The 24,788-nt window shown below is 43.7% G+C and overlaps 1 protein-coding gene across 4 annotated transcripts in view; it reads right to left on the bottom strand.

Annotated features, from left to right (window-relative positions):
- TAF1 (TATA-box binding protein associated factor 1) overlaps positions 1-24,770 on the bottom strand; it is a 30,793-nt gene extending 6,023 nt beyond the window's left edge. For 2 of the 4 annotated variants that reach the window (XM_033072275.2, XM_033072276.2), the window contains exons 1-35: positions 24,608-24,770; positions 24,228-24,345; positions 23,332-23,448; positions 22,429-22,548; positions 21,761-22,002; positions 19,612-19,830; positions 18,970-19,188; positions 18,587-18,788; positions 17,593-17,706; positions 17,122-17,289; positions 16,623-16,750; positions 16,400-16,507; positions 14,687-14,860; positions 14,433-14,606; positions 14,244-14,348; positions 12,970-13,170; positions 11,928-12,069; positions 10,604-10,734; positions 9,989-10,069; positions 9,443-9,592; positions 9,189-9,308; positions 8,862-9,037; positions 7,924-8,165; positions 6,434-6,641; positions 6,030-6,195; positions 5,668-5,879; positions 5,312-5,420; positions 5,019-5,117; positions 4,274-4,451; positions 3,115-3,182; positions 2,592-2,714; positions 2,140-2,232; positions 1,973-2,057; positions 1,402-1,469; positions 1,207-1,323 (exon numbers count right to left, since the gene is read on the bottom strand). In XM_033072275.2, coding sequence (XP_032928166.1) covers positions 1,207-1,323; positions 1,402-1,469; positions 1,973-2,057; positions 2,140-2,232; positions 2,592-2,714; positions 3,115-3,182; positions 4,274-4,451; positions 5,019-5,117; positions 5,312-5,420; positions 5,668-5,879; positions 6,030-6,195; positions 6,434-6,641; positions 7,924-8,165; positions 8,862-9,037; positions 9,189-9,308; positions 9,443-9,592; positions 9,989-10,069; positions 10,604-10,734; positions 11,928-12,069; positions 12,970-13,170; positions 14,244-14,348; positions 14,433-14,606; positions 14,687-14,860; positions 16,400-16,507; positions 16,623-16,750; positions 17,122-17,289; positions 17,593-17,706; positions 18,587-18,788; positions 18,970-19,188; positions 19,612-19,830; positions 21,761-22,002; positions 22,429-22,548; positions 23,332-23,448; positions 24,228-24,345; positions 24,608-24,733 — 5,103 coding nt within the window. In that variant the 5' untranslated portion in view covers positions 24,734-24,770. The remainder of the gene's footprint in view (positions 1-1,206; positions 1,324-1,401; positions 1,470-1,972; positions 2,058-2,139; positions 2,233-2,591; positions 2,715-3,114; positions 3,183-4,273; positions 4,452-5,018; positions 5,118-5,311; positions 5,421-5,667; positions 5,880-6,029; positions 6,196-6,433; positions 6,642-7,923; positions 8,166-8,861; positions 9,038-9,188; positions 9,309-9,442; positions 9,593-9,988; positions 10,070-10,603; positions 10,735-11,927; positions 12,070-12,969; positions 13,171-14,243; positions 14,349-14,432; positions 14,607-14,686; positions 14,861-16,399; positions 16,508-16,622; positions 16,751-17,121; positions 17,290-17,592; positions 17,707-18,586; positions 18,789-18,969; positions 19,189-19,611; positions 19,831-21,760; positions 22,003-22,428; positions 22,549-23,331; positions 23,449-24,227; positions 24,346-24,607) is intronic. The other 2 variants (XM_033072277.2, XM_033072278.2) reach the window with 1 other exon arrangement.
- Positions 24,771-24,788: the final 18 nt, after the last annotated feature.

Below are 24,788 nucleotides of genomic sequence, written 5' to 3'. Positions count from 1 at the left end.
GGAGAGATGGATGGGAGGGTGTTAAATATTGCCCCAAACAACCCAACTGTGTCCTGCTGTCCTGGCTCAGTCATACAGTCTTTGTATACTTCTTGCCTAAACAAATTTTAAACTCATTTTTCTCTTAAAAATAATCTTCATAAGACCTTAAATTGTTCCTGAACTTCAAACCCTTATTTTCTGCTCTGACTTTGCTAAAGTTCAATGCAACTTTCCAGCTGTAATTACATCAGAGTTGCTCAGAATTGAAAAATTATTGTTCTACAATTGGGACAAACAACTGCAAAGCTTTGATTAGTCTTCCTACATCACAACATTTGCATTTTATCATTCAATTATCAACACAGAGATCTTCCCCAGGGCCTATGAACTTTTCCAAATAAAAAGGCACATCTCAGACACTAGGATGACATTCTCTGCTTTTCTAGGCAAATTCCAAAGATAATTTTAATTTTCATGAATTAACTTATCATTCCTGGTGAAAGTTTTTCACTGATGGTTTTAAAAACAACCAACCACCCAAAAAAAGAATAACTATTTTTTAAAAGGTCTAAGCAGCTTGTAAGTCTTTGCCAAACTGTAGACATTAAAAAGAAGTCATGCATGAACATGCTCTGTAACACATAGAGAATACCTGACACACACAATTGTCTGCTACAAAATAATGATAAAGGATAAAAACCATTATTTTCCACTAGAACAAAGAGATGTAAAGAATCCCAGCAATGAGGGCACAGTTGGACTTTGCTGACCATATTAGGCAGTTTCTTTACCCACAGCAATGAGCCTTTCCAACAATACCACTACCAAACAGTTCCCTGGATTCCTCTCAGCACTACATCCATGTTTTGTCCTCATGTTGTCCTTATCTGTCCACTGCTTGATTTCTGAGGGTTTCTAAACGTTACACTTGCACACTCCTTGACCTTCCAACCAACACTCAGCTGTACCTGACTGTACCCAGCTCATCTTTAGAGCAGGTTTACTATTTGCTTGGGAAATGTCTCTCTTTGTCTTAGGTATCTTACTCTCTGAAGCAGCAGAGTTTATTCTTAAAAAGTAAGGATTAGCACACCATCCAGCAAGATACTCTACTAAAAGACAAACTGCAGACAGATGGAGAACATGAAACAAAGAGGAAAATAGATATCAAACACTCGGGAGATTGAAACTAAAAGAAAGTGAAAGCCGAGCTTGGTCACTTGCCTGTGGAGTGTAGGGACCAGGGGTCATAGGATCAAGACTTTCCAGATCTGCCTCCTCCAGTGCTGCTTCCTTAGCAGTGGAGATGTCTCTCTCGAGTTGAGTCAGGTGCTCATCATACTAAGAACAAAAAAGCTTACTAAGGTTGCAGAACAGAAAATTCAAACTGTAAATATTCCAGTAAAGTTGTCCACATACCTCAGCTAAAGTCTGGTAACAGATGTTTACAATCTCCTGGGCTGTTTTTGTGTACTGGCTGTCTGACCCTACAGCAAAAAACAAATCTCTTTATACATTCTGATGTTTTTTCAATTCCAGATGCCGAGACAGCAAGACAGGTTTTGGTTACACAAGTCCCTAAATCCCAACTCCTTCTCATGCAAGGAGAAATACAAAGCAGGGTTCACATTTGGCTAAAATAGCACAACCAGTTTGTTCCAGCATTAAAAGTATGCTATAGGACCCAGGAAGGTTGTACCCTGTCTGTCTCAAGGAAATTCCCAGAAACAAATCATTGGATCAGAGATGTGTACTGAGCAAGCAGAACATCCTCCCCAAAGGTAACTGCCCCATTCTGCACCAGTTGGTAATAAAGCTTCATGTGACAGTGAAAACAGCACTGTTTAAGCATCTCTTTCCTCAGGAAAGGAAAACAATCATTAAGTCCATGAGTCACAGCCTCAGGCTTCAACACACTTTGGCAGTACAGGTGCCCAGATGAATTAATTTAAGTACAAAAGGCAATGGAAGCCTTATTTCCACCACCTACCATTGTACTTAATGCTGTTGGCAAGGATGAGGTTAACATCATCCAGGAAAGTCTCCCTGTTCTGGTACTTGTGTTTGGAGATATTCTGGAAGAGAATTGTCACCCTGTAAGTGATCAAGACTAAACACCAAGTCTACACAAGAGACTGCTCAGTTGAAGCTACACACCTTGCGGATGGTCTCCAGATCCATTGGATTAGCAATCACCTTGTAATAATCAGGAACAAACTTTTTGTTAACTGGATGGTGAAATGGCCAAGACTGAAAGAAAAAAAAAAAAAGAAATCAGAAAGGTTTATGAAGTGTCTGTGTAGAATTTTCTACAGTGTGAGCTACAAATGTCATGAAATAAGTCTCCAGAACTGATTAACACTCCAAATGTATTTAAGGTATTTATAACAAGACCTCTTGAATTCAATCTTTTAAGTTCAGGAGGGACACTGAGAAAAGATCTTCCAACTGGATTTTTAACTAGGCCTGTTGATATCTATTCAACAGTAGGAACATGCAATACAAAATAATAATTTTACAGAAGACTTTTCTATTTAATACCACCATTTTCTCCTCAACAAGATCAGCACATTTTGCACATCATACACACAGTCACTCAAGCTACATACATCTGGAACTGCCATCATCTTTTGAGTCACAATGTTATCCAAAATGAAGGAAAAGGCCACTTGATCATCATCATCCAGGAGAGGATTAATTGCTTTCTCTAATCGAGCCAGTTTATCTTCCTTCTGCAAAAGAAGTAGGGAACATCAGTGGCTGACCCTAAACTAATAACTGAACTATCATGATACTCTGTCCCAGAGAGACACCCTTTATGTAAACTCCCTTTTTATGAAAACACTTATAACTAACAGTGGGTAAAGCCAAGATATAAACCTATAGACAAAATAAAACAACTAGAATAAGAAACAAGCATCTGTTGTTTTCAGAAAGGCTCCCATGGGAACTGTTTAAAATGGTAAAAATTCAAACACCTTCTAGGGTAGGAGGAAGAACTCCCTTAATTTTTTACTACTCTCCCTAAACTCCCGTGTTTTGCCTATGCACATTCTCTATTCTCAAAGTCTTCAACCACCCCTGACCATCCCTCTCCCTCCATTCTGATCACAGCTCATTCACAGAACTTGCCTCTTTCAGCTTTTCATCACACAGGTCAAGCATGGACTGAGATATCTGTGTCAGTGAGTGCTTTGGCCCTGCAAACACACAGAGCAAGTGCAGCTTGATTAAAAAGGCCCATGTCACAATATCATTTATCTTGACCCCTAAAGCATCACTGATTATATTTCTGGCACAGTTAGGAGTATGTACTCAAGTATACTCTCAATACACACAATTATTCAAGTTCAACACGCATTTTACATGAGAAAAAGTTCTTTGCAGTAAATAACATTTCTGGCACACATTCTGGTAAAGTTTGGAAACCCTTTGGAAAGCAGTTGTGCCTGTGGCAGGCTGGCCTCCAAGTCCTCCACCTCTGCCAAATATTCACAGTATAAACCATGAAATTTCTGTTTCCTTCACTAAGTCCAGTCAGTGAAGCAGAACTGCTAAGGAAGGCAATACAAACACTTAAGAAATATTCAAAACCCCACAGCTTTAAATAACTTCAGTATATTTTGGACAAATACCTTTCTATCAGCAGTCAGACTAAAGCTCACCCCCAATGAATCAGCACTTTTCCCCAGCAGGTACATGCTCTACCACAGAATCTACGCTTTTATTTTAAACTAGCTTTCTTTCATTTTCTTAAAATGAGTTTCCTGACCTTCTCAAATGGGCAAAAAGTTTATTGCAACTAAGAATTAAAAAATGCAAAATCATAACAGCAAACTCTACTAAAAGCTGCATGCTGCAAGGCACTGGCTTCAATGGTTGTGAACTATTCCTATTTGCATTGAAAGATTCATTCAATAAAGCATAATAATGTAATCTACTGAAAAGAGTGTTTTGCTTAGCTATGAAGGAGGTAGGCAGGACTTGAAACATGCAGAAGCCTTCAGTCATTGAGTCACCCTAAGACACACACCCATAACTGAATTTCAATTACCACATCACAGTCATCATTTAGTTGTTGCTACATGCTGGAATTCACTTCTTTCTTATTTATTAATTAGTTCATTAACATTAATATAATTTTTTAGGTATATCTGGAAAAATATACATTTACTATTGCCATCTGGCAGTGAATTTGCTCTGCTTTTATGTTGCTTTTGTTGACTCTAAAAGTTCCACAGCTCTCCACGCACAATGTGTTAGCAGAAACAAGATTTCCCTGTGTTTTTACCATTGTATGTGGCACTGTTCTTCACAATGAGCTCCAGGTGCTCCCTGAACTCCTCCCGGGATGGGTACTGCCTCTTACGGACGTTTTCACGCAGGGTCTGTAAATCCATGGGCCGGGTAATGATCTTGTAATAATCTTTGACAACTTTTGGATTTACAGGCGTGTGAAAGGGGTATGTCTGAGGAGGAAAAGAAACAAATGCTTATTGGCACAGCTAATCTCAGTTTAACCTCCACAATTAAATAGGCACTAGTGTATAACACCTTTACACAAACAGATCCTTAACTGCACCAGGGAAAACAGAATAAGCTCAATCTCACGACAGCAAACACTTTGTTCCACACAATATTCTCTTATACCATTATAAGAAAGAAAATCTCACTGAGAATTTTCAGATGGTATTTTCAATTGCAACACAAAAGTCAAGAAACTGAACTTTAAAATTCTCATTTCAACTCAATTCTTCCATTTAATCTTTTGATTTTGCAAGTTTCTGGAAAAGTCTAGTCAGAAAAGAGTGAAGTACAGATCTTCTCCAGTTCCACATATATAAAAGCATTTCAGACTGCTACATTTCATTCATCTTGTGCTGGTTTTGTTGAAAAAAAAAAAGTTTTTAAAAATTACATATGAGCTTTGGACATCTATCCACACAAAACTAGCAAGTTCCAGCGTCTACAAGACATACCCTACTTCAACCATATTGCTTGAGATGCAGGATTTGGGTGTCATATCTTAAACTCACATTGGGAAGATCCCTGATGTCATTGATGATGCCCTCCAAGATGGATGAGAGTGTCACCATGGGATCGGTTCGCCGCCGGTGGATGGATTTATGGGGACGCTGAAGAAATCAGAGGCAGAGAAATGAAGGCAGTTCCAAGAGGCAAAACATTTACTCGCAGAAATCCTAGATACTTTAGCTTATTAATTTTCTGGGCAGGCAGGAGGAAGTCGCCCAGGAGCAGTTAAGGGCCTGACCAGTCGGTACAAACAGAAATGGAGGTGCTGCAATCAGCTCAGTAACACCTCACTCACATTGAGATAATCACAGTGCACCGTTGTCCCTACGCGACGCTTCTTCTTCGGAGGAAGCTGCTGCTTAGGAAACTTCAGGACCAGGGATTTCCTGCGAACTTCATCAGCACTAGGCACAAACAAAAAGGTACAGTACTTTCTCCAGCCCTCATGTGAATCAAGACCATTTGCCCCCCAGTACTGGCTGTGGTTCCATCTGCCCTAATAGCAAAGGCACAATTCAAAACCTGTAATAGCGGGTTATGTGAAGCCCTGTCACTTTATTCCTGCGACTAAAATACATATGAGTATTCTGCATTAAGCTCTACATTGTTTATTCTTACTATCCCCACCTGTCTCTCTGCTTTTTTCCTTACCTCTCAATCAGTTGTTTTCCCAGGACAATTTTCGTTCCTTCAACTTTGATGAGTTCTTCATTGTCATTGTGAATTACTGTTTTTTCCAGCTCCTCCTCCTGCTCCTCTGTCATTGCAACAGGATTAGAAGGTGGGGCATTTGTTTGGTAGTAAAGAGGACAGAATTTATTAGTCCTCATGTGCCCAATTGCACCACATGCTCCACATTTTAGCTGCAAAAATAGAAGGTGACACATCAGAATTCATATATGGGCTCCTAGATTTGAGGCAAAGCCATCATTAAAATCCCCCAGTGAGATCTTTAGTACATCACTAGAACAAAAAGCTTCTCCAGTAGCCAAAACCTATATGGACATGCTTACTTTCAAGTCTGGACGCTCTTTCATTTTCTTGGGTTTCTTTTCTGGAGGGCCCTTGAGTTTCTCTTTCTCTTGGTTCCGCTTTAGCCGCCGTAATTGTTCTTGGATCCTGCGCCGCTCCTTCCGCATCTCCTCACGGTGCTGCTCATCAAACAGAGCAAACTTCCGTCTGGGTGGGGGAAAAACAATACAGAAGTTTTCCCGCCTAGCTCATGATTTTCCAGGTACTCTTCTGGCACAAAGTTTGTGACACCCTCCAAATGGACAGCATTAAACCTCTATTCCTCTCCACAATTACAGTGCCAGGCTTCTACGCTCAGTTCCACATTTCTTCACTCTGTCAGTGGAATGAAATAAGCCTGTAGACAAAGCTGCAAGAGAGCAGGGGGAGATCAGGAAGGCCTTACATGAACTCCTCATCCTTGGTGGTCCGTATGCGGCAGTAGGCGTCGATGACCGCGGGTTTCCGCACCGTCTCACACCTCACGTATTCCTTCCCATCCTCGTCCCTGAACGTGCGATAGATCTTGAGGCGGCGGCCGGTGGCAGAGGAATTCAGGCTGGTCACAGAGGCAGTGTCATCATCCTTGTGAGAGTTTGCTGAGGCTGCTGAAGCTGTCACCACAAGGAAATGCTTTATTTTTTTTTCCAAACTTTTTGAATTTTTATTCCAAGCATTTGAATACAGCAGATAGTTTCGGCTTAAAAACTTCCAAGACACATGTTCAGGAGAACCTAACAGAAGTCTTTCCCTTGCTTGTTCATGTTCTCTTATCATGGCATGAAATCAAATTAAAACAAAGATACTCAATTATCCACACGGATTATAAAGCCAGAGGGAACAGCTACCAGCCAACAAGGACCCACAGCTGCAACCTGCAATGCAATTGCATTCTGGCTCTGCAGATGGATTAGTTACAGTGCTTTTCCTCATAGCTATGGTTATGTGGCAGAAATTGAGGGCCAAAATTATCCTGTTTTCCAAGGAGTGTTCCAACCAGTGACCACAGATTGTTTCCAGCACCATTCATAATTCAGGTTGAGAGTTTTTGTACAAAGTAACACTGGATATCTTTTCATGAGGTAATAATAATTAAAAATCTTCCACATATCCCTTATAAATGATCCCAGTAACTATTTATTAGTGAGCTATTCTCAATTTGAGAATAGATGGCAACAATAACGTTGACTCAGATGCAGAGCTCAGCTTTGCTCACTTGTATTCAACAACTACCAGTGGTCATGGGCACTCTCATGAAGTTCATTCACTTCACAGGTCAAATATTTTACCAGCCAGTCAGGGACATGTCAAGTTCTCGGTTGGAATGCACTTAAAATAAGCACATCTCCAGGAGATCCAAATCTGGCAGCTGCCCAATTTACCTCCAAACACGCTGCCACAGCACACAGTGTAAACAGACACTGCTATCAGCCTGCAGACTGTGCCTGCTTCACACAGAGCTGTGTGTATGCAGAAGATCCAACTACACAACCACAAGAAGGTTGCAGGAACTGTGTGTGAAAACATCTTGAGAAAAATACTGAAAAAACAGCTCCCCCTGACCCATCCCCATTCAAAATAAAATTAAAAAAAAAAAAAATTAGCAGGAAGCAGGAAAGCAGCAGTGGCTATCCAAAGAAATACCAGAGTAAGTTTATAGATCAAAATAAACAAAAGATATGAGGTAAAGAATACACTTCACATGCACTTTCAGCCACTAAGTGCTCAAGAGAAGGAAGAACCCCCAGAGAGGGAAAAGCCCCAGATAAGCATGTTTACACATTCTCCCTGTAAGGAATCCATGCTCTCTTGAGAGGCAAATCAGCACACTTTGCAGCCAGACATAAAGCCCTGCATCCCTTCCCAGGCATAATTCTGGTGGTTGCAGTTACTTACACAGTCCCTTTTTGTCTCTCCTGTCCTTTTTGCCCCTGTCTTTGTCATTGCCATTGTCTTCTCCCAGGAGCATCCTTTGCAATTCCTTCCTTTCCTGCTCTTCTCTCTCCCGAGAGAGCTGAGAACTAGTTTTCTTGTTCTGTAACATATTCTCAATGTTCTTTCCCATCTCTTCAAAGTCACTGTCTTCAGCTGAACTGCTATCTGTGTCTGTTGACAGGATCTCAGTGGATTCCAGAACCCTAAAATAGGAGGCATCCTGAAAGTCAGTGAGTGTTGCCCTCCCAAATTAAAAAAAAAAATCAGTTTGTTACCTTCCCAAAAATGCAAAGGTAAAAATGATGCAAAGGTTAGAGGATTAATGATACAAATCACTACTACAACGTGCATAATATATTCCCTTCTCAGCCCTCCTTTTAACCACATCTAAAAGATCAACTGTTTCAAGACAATCTTCTCCAAACAGTTGACCTCTTCCTCATTAACAGTACTTCAGTCCCCCATCACTCTCAAGTCTCAGGCCAGAACAAGGAATAATGCATGAATTCTTCTGGCAGTTCTGAAGTATAGGACATAGAATTGGTACCTGCTACCCAAGAGAGAGATGGCATACTGCTCATGATAGAACAAAACAAAACAAAAAAAATGAAAGGAAATAAGGGGGTGAACTACTGATGTGTGGAACTGCAGAACATCTCATGCTGTGACTCTGCAACACATTCTACCTTTCCCAAAGGTCTGTGACAGCAAGACACTGAACCTGAGGGTTTCTATTAACAGCCAAAGGCCTCTTTCTTAGTGCTGTATTTCATGGGTCCAACAAGTTGAATCAACATCTGCACCACCACATATCAGCAACCCCAGGCATGCACAGTGCTGGACTTTTGAGGTGGGGACAGGGTGGGGTTCAAGGCTGTGAACATCAGATAAGAACGTACTTATTTTGTAAGTCAAAGATGCGCTGACACTCTTCTTTGTATCTCTCCTGATGTTCTGCCACAGAGAACCGAGAGCCACGGGCAAATTTGCTCATAGGCCCTTCCCCTGAGCGTGCCTGCTCTGTGGACATGGTACGGACCACATCAATCACTTCCCACCGGGACAGCTTCTTGATCTGGAAAGACAAGCAGTGGTTTTAGAGACACACAGACGAGGTAGCTGGCTATGGATCTCAATTCCTCTCCACACGAGGTCAAAGCGGAAATTTATGTCCCCTCTACCATCAGCTGCTAAAGCCATTAATGAAGTCTGCTCTGGGCTCACACCTCCTCCTCAGGCACTCCAAATTTCCGCAGAAGTTGTTTGGCATTTTTCAGGGAAAGTCGGCGCAAATCCGCGTCTGTGCCAGTCACTGTCTTCTTCACTGGCTGAGGTTCTTTATCGTCCTGTTCAGAGAAGATTCAGCCTATTAATGTCATAACAGTCTTTCCTAGGCTCATCTACTTTCTCTTCCTTATGTCCCTTATTTAATCCACTTCTCCCATGTAACTGCCCAGCCATTGCTCCTTAGGAACTATACCTTCTGCTGGGTTGGCTTGTTAGGAATCTTGACATAAGAAAATCCTTCCCCACAACCAGTGGGATCTGCAACACCAGTCACTTCTAGGAGGCACTTGCCCTTCATAGCAGCAATGAAGGCTCGTGTGGTGTTCCAGGGAGCCGTGCGCACCTGCCAGTGAGAAAATAAACAATCGCAACCCTGTAACAGTCCAAGCTTTTATTTTGGAATTCTTCCAATCATACTGAGAACTTTTCAACTGACACAATGAAGGTGAATTCCTCTTCTTGATCCTTCAGCTGCCCTGATAACACTTCAATGAATAATCAAAGTGCTAAGGAACTCACAAAAAGGCATTTAAGGCAAAAAAGTCTAGTCCTGAAAGGACCTGCAAGAACAATCACCAAAGACAGGTATGAGCTGCCAGCAGAAGTTCCCAGGAAAGTTGTGTGAACATTTGAACTACTGAATCTTACTTTAAATATGTCCTTTAAATATATATAATTTTTCTTCTGCCATTCCAATTTATATATTGGTGTACACACTCATACATCACTCTGATGATACCTCATCATCAATCTTCATTTGGAAATCCTCTTCATTCTCCTCTTCTGGAGCAAAGAAGGATTTCTCCCCATAACCTGCATCCTACAGAGAAATATTACAGAAAAAATGAGAAGCTTAAAAAGTCTTAAAAAGGTTACTGGAGAAAAACCTAGAAGTATCTGTGTGGAGACTTGCCATGCTGAACAAGCAAACTTCCACAGACAGTTGTCTGCAAGATTCACAGTGAACAACAGTAGCACAGATGTCAAACTGCCCAGTATTTTAACAAACTCCATAACTAAACAGTGCACTCAACTTCAAAAAATAATCAGTGTCTCTTACAGCCACCTGCTGGTTACTTTCTGCTGTAGACTCTAGGTATAAATAGAAGCCCTTTCTTGTACCTTTCCTTTGGCACTTTTGAGCACAGCTAATTCAATATTCAGATAATAGGTGCTAAGAATACAGTGTTTCTCTCTTTAAAACTTAACTCCCTTTTATGCAGCAGCAAACTTAGCAAGCAACACAATAGTTAGGGACTTAACTTGCCTACTTTATAGCAGAATTAGCTTTAGGCAGAAGGTGTTACCCCTCCCAGGGTGTCAGTAATTTGCCTTGGAGCCAACCAGGATTTACCTTAAGCCTCTGCTCGGCTGCAATCATGCTGTAATAGGCACAGCACTGCTCTGGAGACACCATGGCTCTGATCTCCTCCTCTGTTGGCAACCTGAAATCCGGCTTTAAAACCCACCAGTTGGAGTCCATCCCTGAAAAATGCACAGGTCAAACACTGAGTAGTTTCCCACATGTGCTGGATGCCATCACAGTCCCAGCTTTCATTTGCATGTATTTGCTTGAAAAACACAACACAGCCACAAACAACAGAGGGAAGTGAATGTGTTTTTGTTGTGTCTTTAATGAGCAAATCACTGCCAAAAGGGTTATTAAAAATGTCTACACTGTAGTCATTTCTCACCATCAAGCACACTTGTGCCAAGAAAAGTACAGTGATTTCACGAATACAAGCCGCAGCAATTTGACAAAAATTTTGGTGGAAACCTGGAAGTGCGGCTAATACTCGGGGGCAGCTAACATGTGAATAATTTTCTGACATTTACAACCCCAGACGCGCCAGCCAGGGCGCCGAGCCAAGCACCTGCCAGTAAAAGCTGGCATTCCGCGATTGTTACAGTGTTACTGTGTTGCCCTGGCTCCCTGCAGGCAGCACGGGGGGCGGGGAGAGAGGCGGGAGAGCTCTCTTCTTCCCTCCTCTGCCGCAGCCCGGGGGAGAGACAGGGGGGCCCTGCGCTGCCATTGTCGCGGCTCCGGGAGGAGGTGGGGGGCTCTGCCCCCGCCCTCCGCCGCTGTGGCGGGAGCAGGGGGTGCTCCGTGCCTGGCCGGCGCCGCAGCGCGAGCGGGGCGCTCTCTCCGTGCTCGGCCGGCGCCGCAGCGCGAGCGGGGCGCTCTCTCCGTGCCCAGCCGGCGCCGTGGCGGGAGCGGGGCCGGGGCGAGCGAACCCAGAGGTGGTGGCCAGCCCCAAGTGGCAGTGCCGGGCTGGGCCACCTGGCCCCGTCAGCAGCCCCTAGCGGGCCGAGCCTGCACAGCCTTAGTTGAGCCAGTAAACCCCCCGCCATGCCGCGGTTCTGTTAGTATTTGGCAACTTTGTTGCACGCAGGTCCTCGCTGCGAACCACAGAGCGGCTTATATTCAGGTGCGGCTTATTTATGGACAAAGAACGAAATATTTGCCAATACCCAGAGATGTGGCTTATACTCAGTGCGCTTGTATTCGTGAATTTACTGTACACATTGTTAAAAACTGGAACAAGAAAAAACCCTGTTTCAGTTCTACAAGTTTTCAAGAATGGTTTATCAGGAGATGTTGCTCTGTTTGGAGCTCCAAGAGCAGCAAAGGATGGCTGAACACGATCAAATAAAAACAAACAAAAGCCTTTCAGCACCTGTGCGTTTGAAATCGGCGCAGAGCTTCAGCCGCTTGCGGATGCTGCTCTCGGAGTGGGAGGGAAAAGCCTTCTTGATGTCCTCCATGCGGATCCTCCGCGGACGGTCCCTGCTCTTCCAGAAGAGCCGATAGATAAAAACCTACAAAACAAAACCCATTTGTCCAAAGAAACAATAAACCATCCTGCACAGACAGTACAGGCAATGTTTCTGGGGACTGCTTCAGGCTTACTACTTGAAAATCATTGTTTCTCATAAATTCACTAAGTGAAGTTTCCAAGCCATGTGTCTGCTTCAAGTTCAGCTATTTTTGAGAATGAGGTGTGGAAAAATATTTCTCTTGGAAGTTTGTTTTATCACATTAGAAATATTTGTGCTTTGGCACAGAAATTCTGTGAACAGCAGGGATTTTCCTGCTCTGCAAATACCTCTGGAGTTATAATTTTGAGTTGAATTGACAGTAAATTCTTAGAAATTTTCTCCAAAATCTGAACTTGGGGATAATTACTGAATGCTCATGGACTGTCCCAAAGCTTAACCGCCACAAGATCTAGAAAATTAAGGAAGACTTATGGAGTAATTCTAATCCTGTGCTGTTTGATAGCACTGTGGTAAGATTCCTTAATTGTCTCTTAGTAAAACCCATCTAACTGTCATTTTACACAGCACACACTACTTCAAAACTCACTCTATCTTCTTCAGTTTTGTACACTTATATATAACCTTGTAATCCTTTATTCCAGTAAATAATAAATATAACAACAATAAATAATAAAAAGCCTTTATCATTTACTTATCAGATAGGATGCCATTAAAACAGAAGAGACATGTTATAAATCTTTGGTTAAATGAAAACCAAAATGGCCTGTTTGGTTAACATCCAACTCTTGCAGTGCTCTCATCTCACAAGAAAACAAACAAAAAGGAGTCACAGCAGGACAATGAGATTCTCAAATCAACACTGTCCACACAAGCCCAGGCCTATGCCATGGGCTTGCTCCAAAGACCCCCCAGATCCCCAAATACTCTCTTATCACAAACCTGCAGGAAGTCTCTGATATGTGTGTTAGCTCGCTTGGAGTTGGGACCAGGTACTTCATAGAGTGGGCACTCCTGCCCAACTACAAAAATATCCACTAATTCTCGAATGTAGTAGCCTTGTCGTGTCCGGATGATCAGGAAATCGGTTTCAGGCATCTTGTGTAAATAGATGGGGGCCCGGAAAAGATTGTTTTCAAATGCCTGTTAAGAGAAGCAAATGAAGTTCAAAAGTCAAGTTTTGATCAAATCTTCAGTGATACAATATACAAAAGAGATCTTAAAAATAAACCCAACACCCCAAGGTTCATTGCAATGGTATACCACCATTTATATCACAGCATATGTAGATGTGCAGGGAATAGTAAAGGATGAAGAACAAAAGCTTAAGAAGCACTAGAACAAATGCTGGGATTGAAAGGTTCTTTGGACATTTGGAAGTACTTTAGGACCATTAAGGAGGTACTTTCAAAAAAAGACATAAAGAACACATCTGCAAAAAAGCACAAGAAACACAGAAACGAGCCCAACACACAACTAGAATTTGTTAGCTCTGTGATGAATCTCTAATATGGACCTTCACATTACGTTTTTCATGTGATATAGAATGGAAGAATTACTGCTGCAGCAAGAGCAACTAGCATTAACTGAAATCCATTTATATTTACAATTATGGATTATTAGCTAGGTGATCCTTGTAACATTTTTAATTCCTCTCCCCATCTCAAATGTATATATTTTACCAACAGAAAGAGACTCATAAAAGCAGAAATCTGTACACCTGGCTAGTAATTGGCATCCAAAAATCAGAAGTGCAATTCTCAAAAGGTACATATAAAATCCTGGATTGTGAGAAATCCATGTTTTCTATCCCCTCCAACACCTATTGAGTGAGTTCCCCAGCATTGAAGCAGCTTTGTTTTTTTTTTTCCCCTTAGTCCTCTCTAACACTCATTCTAATGCCATTACTAAGCAAAACAGCAAAGATTCACTTCCTGCAACTCTTGTAACTCCTACAACAATTTTAGAAAGCATACAATAGAGATTTTTTAAAAAGCAAGCTAGGAATTGAATTACTATCACCATTTAATTACTAATAGTAATTACTATTACTAGTAAGCAAAGAGACATAAACTGGAACTGAAAAGGAAGCTGGGGTTTTTTTGGAAGGTGAGCATTATCTGTGATTGAATAAACAGGGCTTGTAAAAAGTACTCTGCCTATTATGCCACATCCAACTTATCTGTTTTTGAAATGTAAAAAACCTCATTTCTCACCTGCAGTAACTGGCCTGGATGTAGAGAACCCAGGAAGGGAGAAGTGTGACAATAAACAGTCTCTCCATATTTGCAGTCTGGAGCTCCTGGATCTTTGCCAGGTTTCTGGAAGGTGCAATGGAGGTGCTGTTAGCTCTCAGTGAGAGGCAGAGGGAAATCACCGTCCAACAGCAGAATCTGCATACTCACCCTTTTGTAGTAATTTTTAATCTTTGTTGCCATGCCAACCTGCATCATCAGAGGGGCGTTCTCCTCACTGTACTCAGCAAGGATGAGATCTCCATCCTTGCCAGTGAGGTCCTGTGGTGTGCGCATGAAGAACATCTCCCCACCTCCAGAGGCCTGGCGCTCCTGCTCCCTCATCTGCGCCAGGGACAAGGGACAGTGTCAGAACAGCTCATCACACAGCCCAGGAGCCATGGCACACTCAGGAATAACTGTACCTTGGCTTTCTTCTTGATGTGCTTCAGCAGGGGCTGCACAGAGTGGGGCCCAGGCTGGGACAAGGCACCAAAGGAATATTTCTTCAGGGGAGGCCGATGGAATTGTCGGAGCTTCATGGGACCCATGTGGGTGGGAAAGAAGGGCTGGCGGAGCTCCACCGCTGGGATAGAGTGCTGATACAGAACAAAATCTCTGTTAAGAGGGACATGTACAACCTCAAAAGTAAGACCACCCTCCTATCCTGTGAAACCTTAAGTAAGAGAGCCCAGAGATATTTTTAGGTCTCCTAGCAGTAAGACAAGTGCATTGAAATTCACTTATCATAAATGTTGCTTTTTTACAGAAAGGTGCTCACTTCCATATAAAGATCTTTCCTTTCTGTACAGAGATTACAGTAAATTCACGAATACAAGCCGCACTGAGTATAAGCCGCTCTGTCATTCGCTGCGAGGACCCGCGTGCAACAAAGTTGCCAAACAGTAACGGAACCGCAGCAGGGCGGGGTTTACTGGCTCGGCTCAGGCTGTGCAGGCTCGGCCCGTTCGAGGCTGCCGACGGGGCCAGGTGGCCGAGCCCGGCGCTGCCGCTCGGCGGGGCCGCTCGGGGCCAGCCGCCACTGCCACTGGGCTCGCTCACCCTGGCCTGGCACTGCCCCGTGGTGGCAGGCAGGGATGGAGCCCCCCCCAGCTCCCGCGGCAGTGGAGGCGGGCGGGGACGGAGCACCCCACCTCCTCCCCGAGCCGCGGCAATGGCAGCGTGGGGCCCCCGCCTTCCCCCTGAGCTGCGGCAATGGCAGCACGGGGCCCCCCCCGTCTCTCCCCCCGGCTGCGGCAGAGGAGGGAAGGAGAGAGTTCTCCCGCCTCTCTCCCCGCCCCCCGTGCTGCCTGCAGGGAGCCAGGCTCCACCCGCAGCACAACAGAGTAACAATTTGTAACAATCGTGAAATGCCGGCTTTTACTGGCAGGTGCTCGGCTTGGCACCCTGGCTGGCACTTCTGAGGTTGTAAATGTCAGAAAATTATTCACATATTAGCCGCTCCTGAGTATAAGCTGCATTTCCGGTGTGGGAGCAAAATTTTAGTCAAAATGGTGCGGCCTGTATTCGTGAAACTACTGTACTTCAATTTTACTATTTTAGATGGTACCCAGTGATGGGATCTTTCTACTAACTAGGAATTACAGCTAAAGCCATTATCCCTATCAGTGGGAGAGAAATTCATTTGGAATGACATAATTTTCCCATTACTGAAGATGCTGGAGTCAGGTGAGATTTTAGAAGTCACTGAATTCCACAAAGAAGGAAGAAAAAAAACATTACCTCCTCACCTAGGGCTAGTGAGCAGTAATTCAAATTAATCAGTAACTAAATTAATTTTATAATATTCAGACTGAGACATACGGTAGCAGCAGAAGTACAAACTGCACCTCTTTCTCCCCACCCCCTATTGGTTTACATAATAAGACACCAAACAAGGCATGGCGAGTAGGACACAGCAAGATCAAGCAACTAAACCTCAGTTTGGTGCGGCAATCAATAAAAAGTTCAAACTCCTAATTTTAACTGAAAACTAAAAATAACTCTCATGAACCCTTAACTGACCTGCTGTAATCTAAATTCTGTTTTTCTACAAATCCTAAGTCCTGTCCTCAGCTAGAAACCTCCTACCAAGACACTCAAGCTCTCTCACTCACAGTGAAGGCTATTGTGACTACCTGGATGATGTTGCCTCCAAAGGTTCCTCGAAGTCCCTGCTGTTTGGGGTAGTAAAACTCATCATTGGAGAGGTTCCAGGGATCCTTCACCTCTGGTTGAGACATGTTCTAATTCATTTTTAAACACAGAAAGAGAGAGGTGTCAAAAAAAAAAAAGAAAGAAAAACCTCACTCTTTCCTCGTCATTCCTAACCCTGGAGATGATGCTAAAGTTTATGCTGACCTGCTGTGGTTCTTCCTTGATGACACCTGTTTTTCCCAACAGGATTCTACTCTTCTTCAGAGAAGATTCCTTCTTGTTCTCCTTGGATGGAGAGTTCAAAGTCATCTCTTCCTTTTCATCAGGAATTTCTAAAAGCACAAGTTTACATCCTTACCTTCCCTCTTCAAACCAACATGCATGCAAATCAAATCAAGACAGTCACTCCTAAAACACATCAAGAGTCAGATTAATCACGTTAAATTTAACTTTCAAGGCATTAATTTCTACTTTCCTGTCAGTGCATTTAACTTGGAAATTGAATGTGTACACCACACCAATAAAGAGTAGCATTGCCACCTCCTGCTTAGGCCCTGGACTTGCAAATTAACTTCAATAGCCAGAACAAAGGAAGGCTGCCCCAGTCCATTTATTTCCATTACAGTGTGAGTATAAACCATTGCTTTCATTTCCCCTTGTCTTGTGCCACTCAAGTCAAATTTCTGGGTGCCAAAAAACATACCTAGAATTATGTTTTCATCATTTGGATCAAGTGTTAAGACAGGGGGATCCAAGTAGGTTTCCATTGCCTGATCATCCCAGATGATATTGTCTTCCCAACGGCCATACACTAACTCTTCATTATCAATTGGGAAAATGGAGTACCAGGGCTTGTCCTCATCCAGGGAAACTGCAACAATCATAAAGTAGAACCCTTGAGAATTTTATACACAGAAAAAAACTATTTCAGATCTCACCCTCACATCTTACTCCCTCTACCCTTCCCCATCTTTCAGGATTCCTGATGCAGAACCTCTAAAAGGCAAAAGAAAACTGATCTTGAATGCAAAGAACAAGTAAAGCCCCAAGTTTGAGCTTTACCAATGCTCAGAAATTTTGCTCTATTGAAACACAGCCTCCAAAAAGTTTTAGAGCAAAAAAGTGGCCCTTCTATCATAGAAATGTGTGTCACATCCTACTCTTGGGCCATTACCTTGCTGTTCAGGGGCCTTTTCCTTGCACTTTGCTATGCCCAGGACTCCTGCTACGTTGGGTTTCTGTGCTAGAGGAATTGGTGAATTGAGCAAAGAGCCACTGCGGTTCAAACCTAGAGAAAAGGAAAACAAAAGCAAGGTCAGCTTGAGTGGGAGGGTCAGGGGGCACTGCAGTGCCTTAAACCAGGACTGAGGGGCTGCATGGAGAGTGAATTTCAGCCTGATGGACCTACTGCTCATATCCCAAAGAGTGACATGTATTAGAATTGGGAAAGCTTAAAAAAAACACACTTCACACAGAGCTGACTGCTGGAGTCTGCAGCCTCTTCAAAGAATCTCCAATTCACCCACGCAACACCTCAGTGTCTTGTACTCACAGCTGAACACTAAAGGATTGATACTGGTACCCAATAAAGATCTGACATTCCCAATAGTCTTTCCTTGTAGAAGCAAGATAAGATATAAGAAACAGAAGACAAACACTCATTCTACATGAACAATTTAAATTTAAAATGCATCCATGTCTAAAAGAAGTCTGAGGCTTGTAAGAATTGTTACTTCCTACCTAGAAAAAACAGAATACCATTTTTAGTTGAGGAGAACCTTCTGAAGATCTTTACATAATTCTTCCAATTAAAAACAAAAGTAAACAAAATTCCATTAGCCTATAAAAAGAAGAAATCCTAAGGGTAGCTTTGCTTGATATTAATGTAGATGGATCCAGCATCTGGTATTCCAAAGGGAAAAAAGAAAGACAGAGCTGGGATCAGTGTTTTCTAAGAGAAGTGACCTACTCTGTTTTTGGAAAGAAATCAAGTCTCAGAATTCTCAGTAGAGCTGTGATTTTGTCAAAAAGCATTCCCTGACAGGGAATCATGTTTTAAATTTGAGACATGCAACTGTACATGTACAATTTTACTAAGTGCTGCAGTTGAGCATGTAATGAGTCAGCTCAACTAGAGCAAGCAAAGTTGGAGTCAGACCCCTGATCACCTTGTTGGGCATTGTAGGCAGTGGCATTTCTGGTCATGCTGGATGGCAGCCAGCCCGCCAAGCTCGCACGCTGTGTCTTGGTCCCTTTGTGCTTGACATCCTCCCCATTCCAGATGACATCATCTTCCCACTGGAGCTGTGTCACCATGAGGAAGTGCTCATCAGCTAGCAGATCATCCTTCTCCTTCGCTGACTCTGCATCCTGGAAGAAGTAAAAATTGTTGGAGGACCTGACTTGAAAGACATCCTTTCAAACTAACGGAGGAAAACTCAAAAGTCTCGTTTTGCACGGTACGCAACAATTCACCAGCCCATCCTCAGATCCTCATTGTGCAGCAATCCCCACATCCATCTCTACACTTTGCCTCACACTCCCCTCTCACCCCCTCATCTGTGTGTCCTTTATCCTCCTGCTCGTTCTTCTCCTTCAGCTTGAAGCCATAATCGAAGCCGCTGCCGTCCTCGGGGACGCCCAGCATGTCATACCAGAGCTGGGCAGGGCCATAGCGCCACTCGGCCACCTTGGGCTTCGTGTCTGTCACCTTGTCTATGTCACCAGCCGACTGGGAGAATTTCGACTCCACAGGTGCCATCATGGTAATCTGAAGCACAGCAACAGATGGAATGGTTACACTGGTGGTTTATCTAAGTGTCAGTAACAGGTCTCTTCCTTCAGAGTTTCCCAGCTTATTCTCATTTCTAAGAAATTAATTTCCATACTTACTATCTGCCTCAAGAATGTTCTGCAATTAGACTTCCAAGAACATAGAGATTTCTTCTTGATACAAAGTGGGTAAGCTCTCCTATTGATCCTGTACCATGGATGCAGCCTTCTCAGTAAGAAGCAATCACCTGAAGTCACTGACTAGTATTTGGAGAAGAGCTGCTGCCCAGCTGGACAGCAAGCCAACTCTGTTCTCCACTTTTCTTTTGAGGGAAAAGCTCCTTCCTCTAAAAGTCGCTGTCCAATCCACTACTACCCCCAGCACTAGCTGGTGACCCTCTCTAAGTCTCAGATATCCCACCTCATCATCTGAAAGGCACTGCTCAGGAGGGGGAGGAGCAGCAAACTCATACTCCCAAGGAGATTTTCCTTCCACTCCACTCTCAACCACAACTTCACCCTCCTGTATCTGCACTTCCTGTGCCAACTCCCGATGCTTCTTCTTGCGTTTCCTCCGGGCGCTTCGCCAGACCGATGGAACGTTCTTCCCAGGGCCAAAAAGACGCAGGAAACGCAGCACCTGGAACAGGAAAAAACAAGAGGATCAGATTAAGAAAGACACTGTGGAATGCTTGCCCTCACCTGAAGAACAGTAATGCAAGAGAGCACTCTGAAATTCAGAAGTTTGGCCTGTGGTACAATCCCAGTTCCCAATGCAATCAACAATCCCTTGAAAAAGGTTTCTGATCCTTTTGTTTGATGGATCCCTCCTTTTCAAAAGGACATATTCTTAATTTCAGACACAAAGAAAGTCAGAGGTAAGAAAGACTGCCTTTACATATTGGACATGGGGTTAGACAACACCTGGAAATAACTGATTTTCATTCTGAACAATCCACAATCTTCAGAAAGATGGAGGTTGAAGAAGAGTTAATACAATTATCAGCAAGAGACAAGCTAAAAGAGAGTTATATAGAGATTTCTTAAGCAAACAGATAAATAATATGGTCCAGAAATAATACACTTATTTTTATTTTCATTATAATGTAGTTTCCCTATACTGCATCCCTCCAAAACCTGCACTAATGTTTCTCCCCTGTTCCTTCTATGGGTATGATTGCTGGTTTTTAAGCACTCAAAATTTATTTTCTTCTAAGAACTTTTTTAAAGAGGTAAATCATTATTTCTAAATTAACTGACATATTTAGGAAACAGGAATTAGAACCAAAGATTTGCAGATGTACCCTATTAATGTTCTCAGTTAATCTATTACACTGATCCCCAAAGGAAACGTTTGCATAACCACTCTCTCCACCTCTGCCTATATCCATGCAAACTTTCTTTCCAAAACTCCCACAGATTACTTATGAACCCTTTATCCAGTTTCAGTGACCTATGATGAAGAGCAAAGTGTCAGACACAGTTAAGCTGCTAACAGGTTAAAAGGACACCAAAGTCTTCTTCTGCACATGCTATTTTAAGAGGTTTCATCCAAAAATACAATGCTATATTAACATGCACACCAACCCATCCTCATAGCAAAACCTACAGGGCTTTAGGCTTTGTCAGTTCTATTGTTCATTAATTAATCATGGAAAGTGCTCAGCATTAATTGCTTGCACTGATTTCTGCACCCACTGGGCACACCCAACACTGAGCCAGTCTCTGACATTACATGTTGAGCATCAAAGAAATGAACACACCAACTGAATCACAAGAAACACCAAGTCTGCAAAAGCCTGAAAAACATTGAGAAGGAAAACTTCTATGCTAGAGCCTCACTACCAATGACAGTGGTCAGCTAAATCATTAAAACATTACATTTAATTATGCAACTCATTCAGCTCCTCTGAGATACACATAAAACCAAGCTATCTTTGTCCATAACTGTATGTTTGGCAACTATAAGCCCATCTTCATTGTCCTTCTCCTCCTACCTTTCCTCTCTTCTTGACAGCTTTAAAACTTCCAAAATAATTACTGAAATACATAAGCTGCATTTTCTATTTGGAAGCATTTAGGAAAGAACTGTAATGAATTGTCTTTGTGCAAAACCCAACCATCCTTTGAACAAGCTTGTTTTGAGGTGATTTCTAATTTATGTTCAGAGCAGCTTCAAGAGAGAAGATAGAGACCACAAATTGTTACAGGAAAAGAACACCAAGTTCAGGACAGCATAAAAGGAGGAGGAAATATTTACCAGAAAGCAGAGAGATTAGCACTGGTTTTTAATCGTCTAGCAAAAGTATCAAATAAACAGGCCTTTGCTATGGTCAGCAAAACATTCGCACTCTGATTTACAGGACACTTTTTAAGAGATTCCTGCAAATGGCAGGAAAACTCTGAGATAAAAAGCAATCTGGAAACAGTAGTACACAGAAACCAGAGAGTACTGAGTGAGCAAGAACATCTATGTGATTACTGAGTGATTACATACCCTTAAACACTGTACAATGCATATTTAGAGGGCTTACATGACACACATCTCTTCCACGTATCTCTTACAATACCTTGCCTGGTCGAAATTCTGGGAAGAGCTCTGTAACACTTGGCAACTGTTTGGTAGCATCTCGCTGCATGATTCCTGCAAGAGGAAGTGTGAGTTTGCCTTCCTTGGATTCTGCCTGCCTGGCTTCTTCAGGTCCCACCTCTGACTCAGAATCAGAGCTGCTGCTGAAATCCACCTTGTCGGAGGCAGCAGAGGAAGGAGCAATGATGGAGGGCAAAATGATACCGTCTCCATCTTCAGATACTACAATAGAACAAGCACCTCATAAACAAACAGCTCTCCTCCCTCTCCCCTAGCATAACCCCCTAGTGCCACATTTACTGTTTATACCAAGTTATGCAAGAATTAAGCCTTTGCAGGTGTTTTAAGTACCATTCTGGTTTAACCTTTCATTTTATCCTAAGCGTTCCAGGTGAATTTCCCAGCCATAACTGAGAGGATGAGATAAAAAAGCAGTTTCATTGTCAATACGGGTATTTCAACAGTCACTGGAAATACAAAACTTCACCCTAGATTTCAGGCAATCCTGAAACATCACAAACACTCACCTTCAGATGCAGCCTGCAGACTGAGTTTCGTGACACGTGGCGCCGCAGAACTGCTACACAGCGGCGTTTGCTTCCTTCAGACATTCACATTGCCAGAGAGAAGAAGAAAGTCCTCACTCACCAGTGGCAGCTGCATCCTTTTCATCTTCTTTTTTTCCAGGTACTGGAGGTGGTGGTGGTGGTGGCATCAGCTTGGAATCAATGTCTTCACAGTCAGCATCGTAATCATCCTCATCTTCATCTAACCAGACAAGAGACAAGACCATGTGTTAACCAGATAATAAAAAAATAACAGGCACCCTTTCCATTTATTCTGTGTCAAACCTGATGGCACAGACACCATTCTCATCTTGTAACTAGATATAGACTCTTACCAGTTCAGCTTCCTTATTTGCAAGATGCAAATTTTAAAAATAGTGGGAAGGAAGGACAAAGAGAAACTGACAGAAAGATGACTGGATCACTTAAAATCTATGTAGTATATATTCTGCTATGACCTCCTTTTATTTACAATCTGCCTATGTGTTTATATATTCTGTTATCACACCCTTTTCACACTTTGTAGAACAAATAAAGAAAATTTAGGTTAAAAAATCCCAATCACCTTTATATCTCACTAACCACAGAAAGTCACCAGAAAGGTTAAGTATAAAACACCTTCAAAAAATACGCCAAGATGTATGATTTACACCAGCAGTTACTGAAATGGAAAACCTGCTTATTCTTGAAAGCATATGCTAGGCCAGACAGAGATACTTGAGATGAACAAAAGAACCAAGGTACCTTCTCCAGAAAGTCTTTAAAAACAAAAAATCAAGAGTAAAACAGGAGAGAGATACTAAGATTGAAGTGACTCCAATGAGGAACTGATTCCTTAAAAGAGGAAGACAGCAAGAAGTGGCTTCATCCAGCAAAGACAGCTTCACAAAAGCTGATACTGGGTTCTTGAAGCAAGGAGCGAAAAAGCACAACGCCCAAGAACACCTCCTACAGTGTTGCTCTCTGCAATGCTGATGGCCTTTACCTGGCCTTCGAGCTGGTTGCAGGCTGCCCATGGCCTGCTTGTACCGACGGCTCTCATCTTCTGCCACTTCAGTGATGTCTGAGTAATCAACAGCATCCTCTGTGCTCTTCACCCAGCCTAGGAAGGAAACAAAACCTTACCCTAATTTATATTAGTTACACCAGGCTCCACTAAGTACTTATGAATCCTTTGCTATGCTTCCTTTATTTAGAGGAACAAAACTATCTGATTAATATCTCCCACCAGAGTACTTTTCCACTCATTCTAATCAAAAGCTCTCTTCCCCTAAAAAGACTGGTAAGCAACCAACTTGAGCACAAGGACCACCTCTCATTTACTGAAACTGTTCAACAAGTTCAGAATGAGATAACATTGTGTGCTAAGTAGGTTTCTTTAATACAAACACACACTAAACTTATTTATGAAGGAGGAGAGACAAAAGCAAAAATACTTATTAAAAAATTAAAAGCAACGAGTGCAAAATTGATCAGGAGCTGCTGTGGGATTCTGTTTGGCAAGGTGGAGAAGAGCAGGCCTTTGACAGAGGGTTTCTGACAGGGACCCCCTCGGTGCTGCCGCAGCCCCGCCGATCCGCAGGGACCCCCTCGGTGCTGCCGCAGCCCCGCCGATCCGCAGGGACCCCCTCGGTGCTGCCGCAGCCCCGCCGATACACCGGGACCCCCTCGGTGCTGCCGCAGCCCCGCCGATACACCGGGACCCCCTCGGTGCTGCCGCAGCCCCGCCGATACACCGGGACCCCCTCGGTGCTGCCGCAGCCCCGCCGATACACCGGGACCCCCTCGGTGCTGCCGCAGCCCCGCGGGCAGTTCGCTCTCTCGCGGAGCCGTGTCCTGCAGCCCCTGCGCTCCCCAAGCACAGCGATCGCAGCGCCCAACCTTCCTCGTCCAGGTGCGCTCCCTCGCTCTCGGCGCTCTCCTCCTCGCTGGCGGTGATCTCGGTGATGAGGTTGCCCAGCCCCAGCACGCCCAGCCCGGCCAGGTGCTTCTTGGATTCCTGGGGAGACCAGAGCTGGGAGGCTCCGAGCGCCGGCCGGGCCGAGCCCCTCGGGCTCCTGCCCCAGAGCCCGCTCCGAGCATCCCCAGGAGCATCCTGGGGCACCCCGGCTCACCCCAGCAGAGCCCAGGACAGCCCGGTAGAACCCGGTACAAACCGGGACATCCTGGCTTCACCCCGGTACAGCCCAGGTCTCCCCAAGCACCCCGGTTCACGCCCGTCCCTCCGCCCGCCGTGCCTCCCCGGAGCGACACGGCCCTACCTTGTCGAGGACGCTGTCCCCTTCCAGCTGCCCCGCCTCATTGATGTTGCCGAAGAGGAAGCCGGCCAGGGAGAAGGGCTCGGCGCGGCCGCCGTCCGCCTCCTCCTCGCTCTCCGAGTCCGACATCGCCGCACCGCCACCGAGCCCGGGCCGGAAACGGCGGCGGGAGCGGCCCCGGGCG

The sequence above is a fragment of the Catharus ustulatus genome, chromosome 14, assembly GCF_009819885.2.
Source record: "Catharus ustulatus isolate bCatUst1 chromosome 14, bCatUst1.pri.v2, whole genome shotgun sequence".
NCBI classification, from domain to species: domain Eukaryota; kingdom Metazoa; phylum Chordata; class Aves; order Passeriformes; family Turdidae; genus Catharus; species Catharus ustulatus.
The sequence above is the reverse complement of the archived record's forward strand: the minus strand, read 5'-3'. Positions and strand labels throughout refer to the sequence as shown.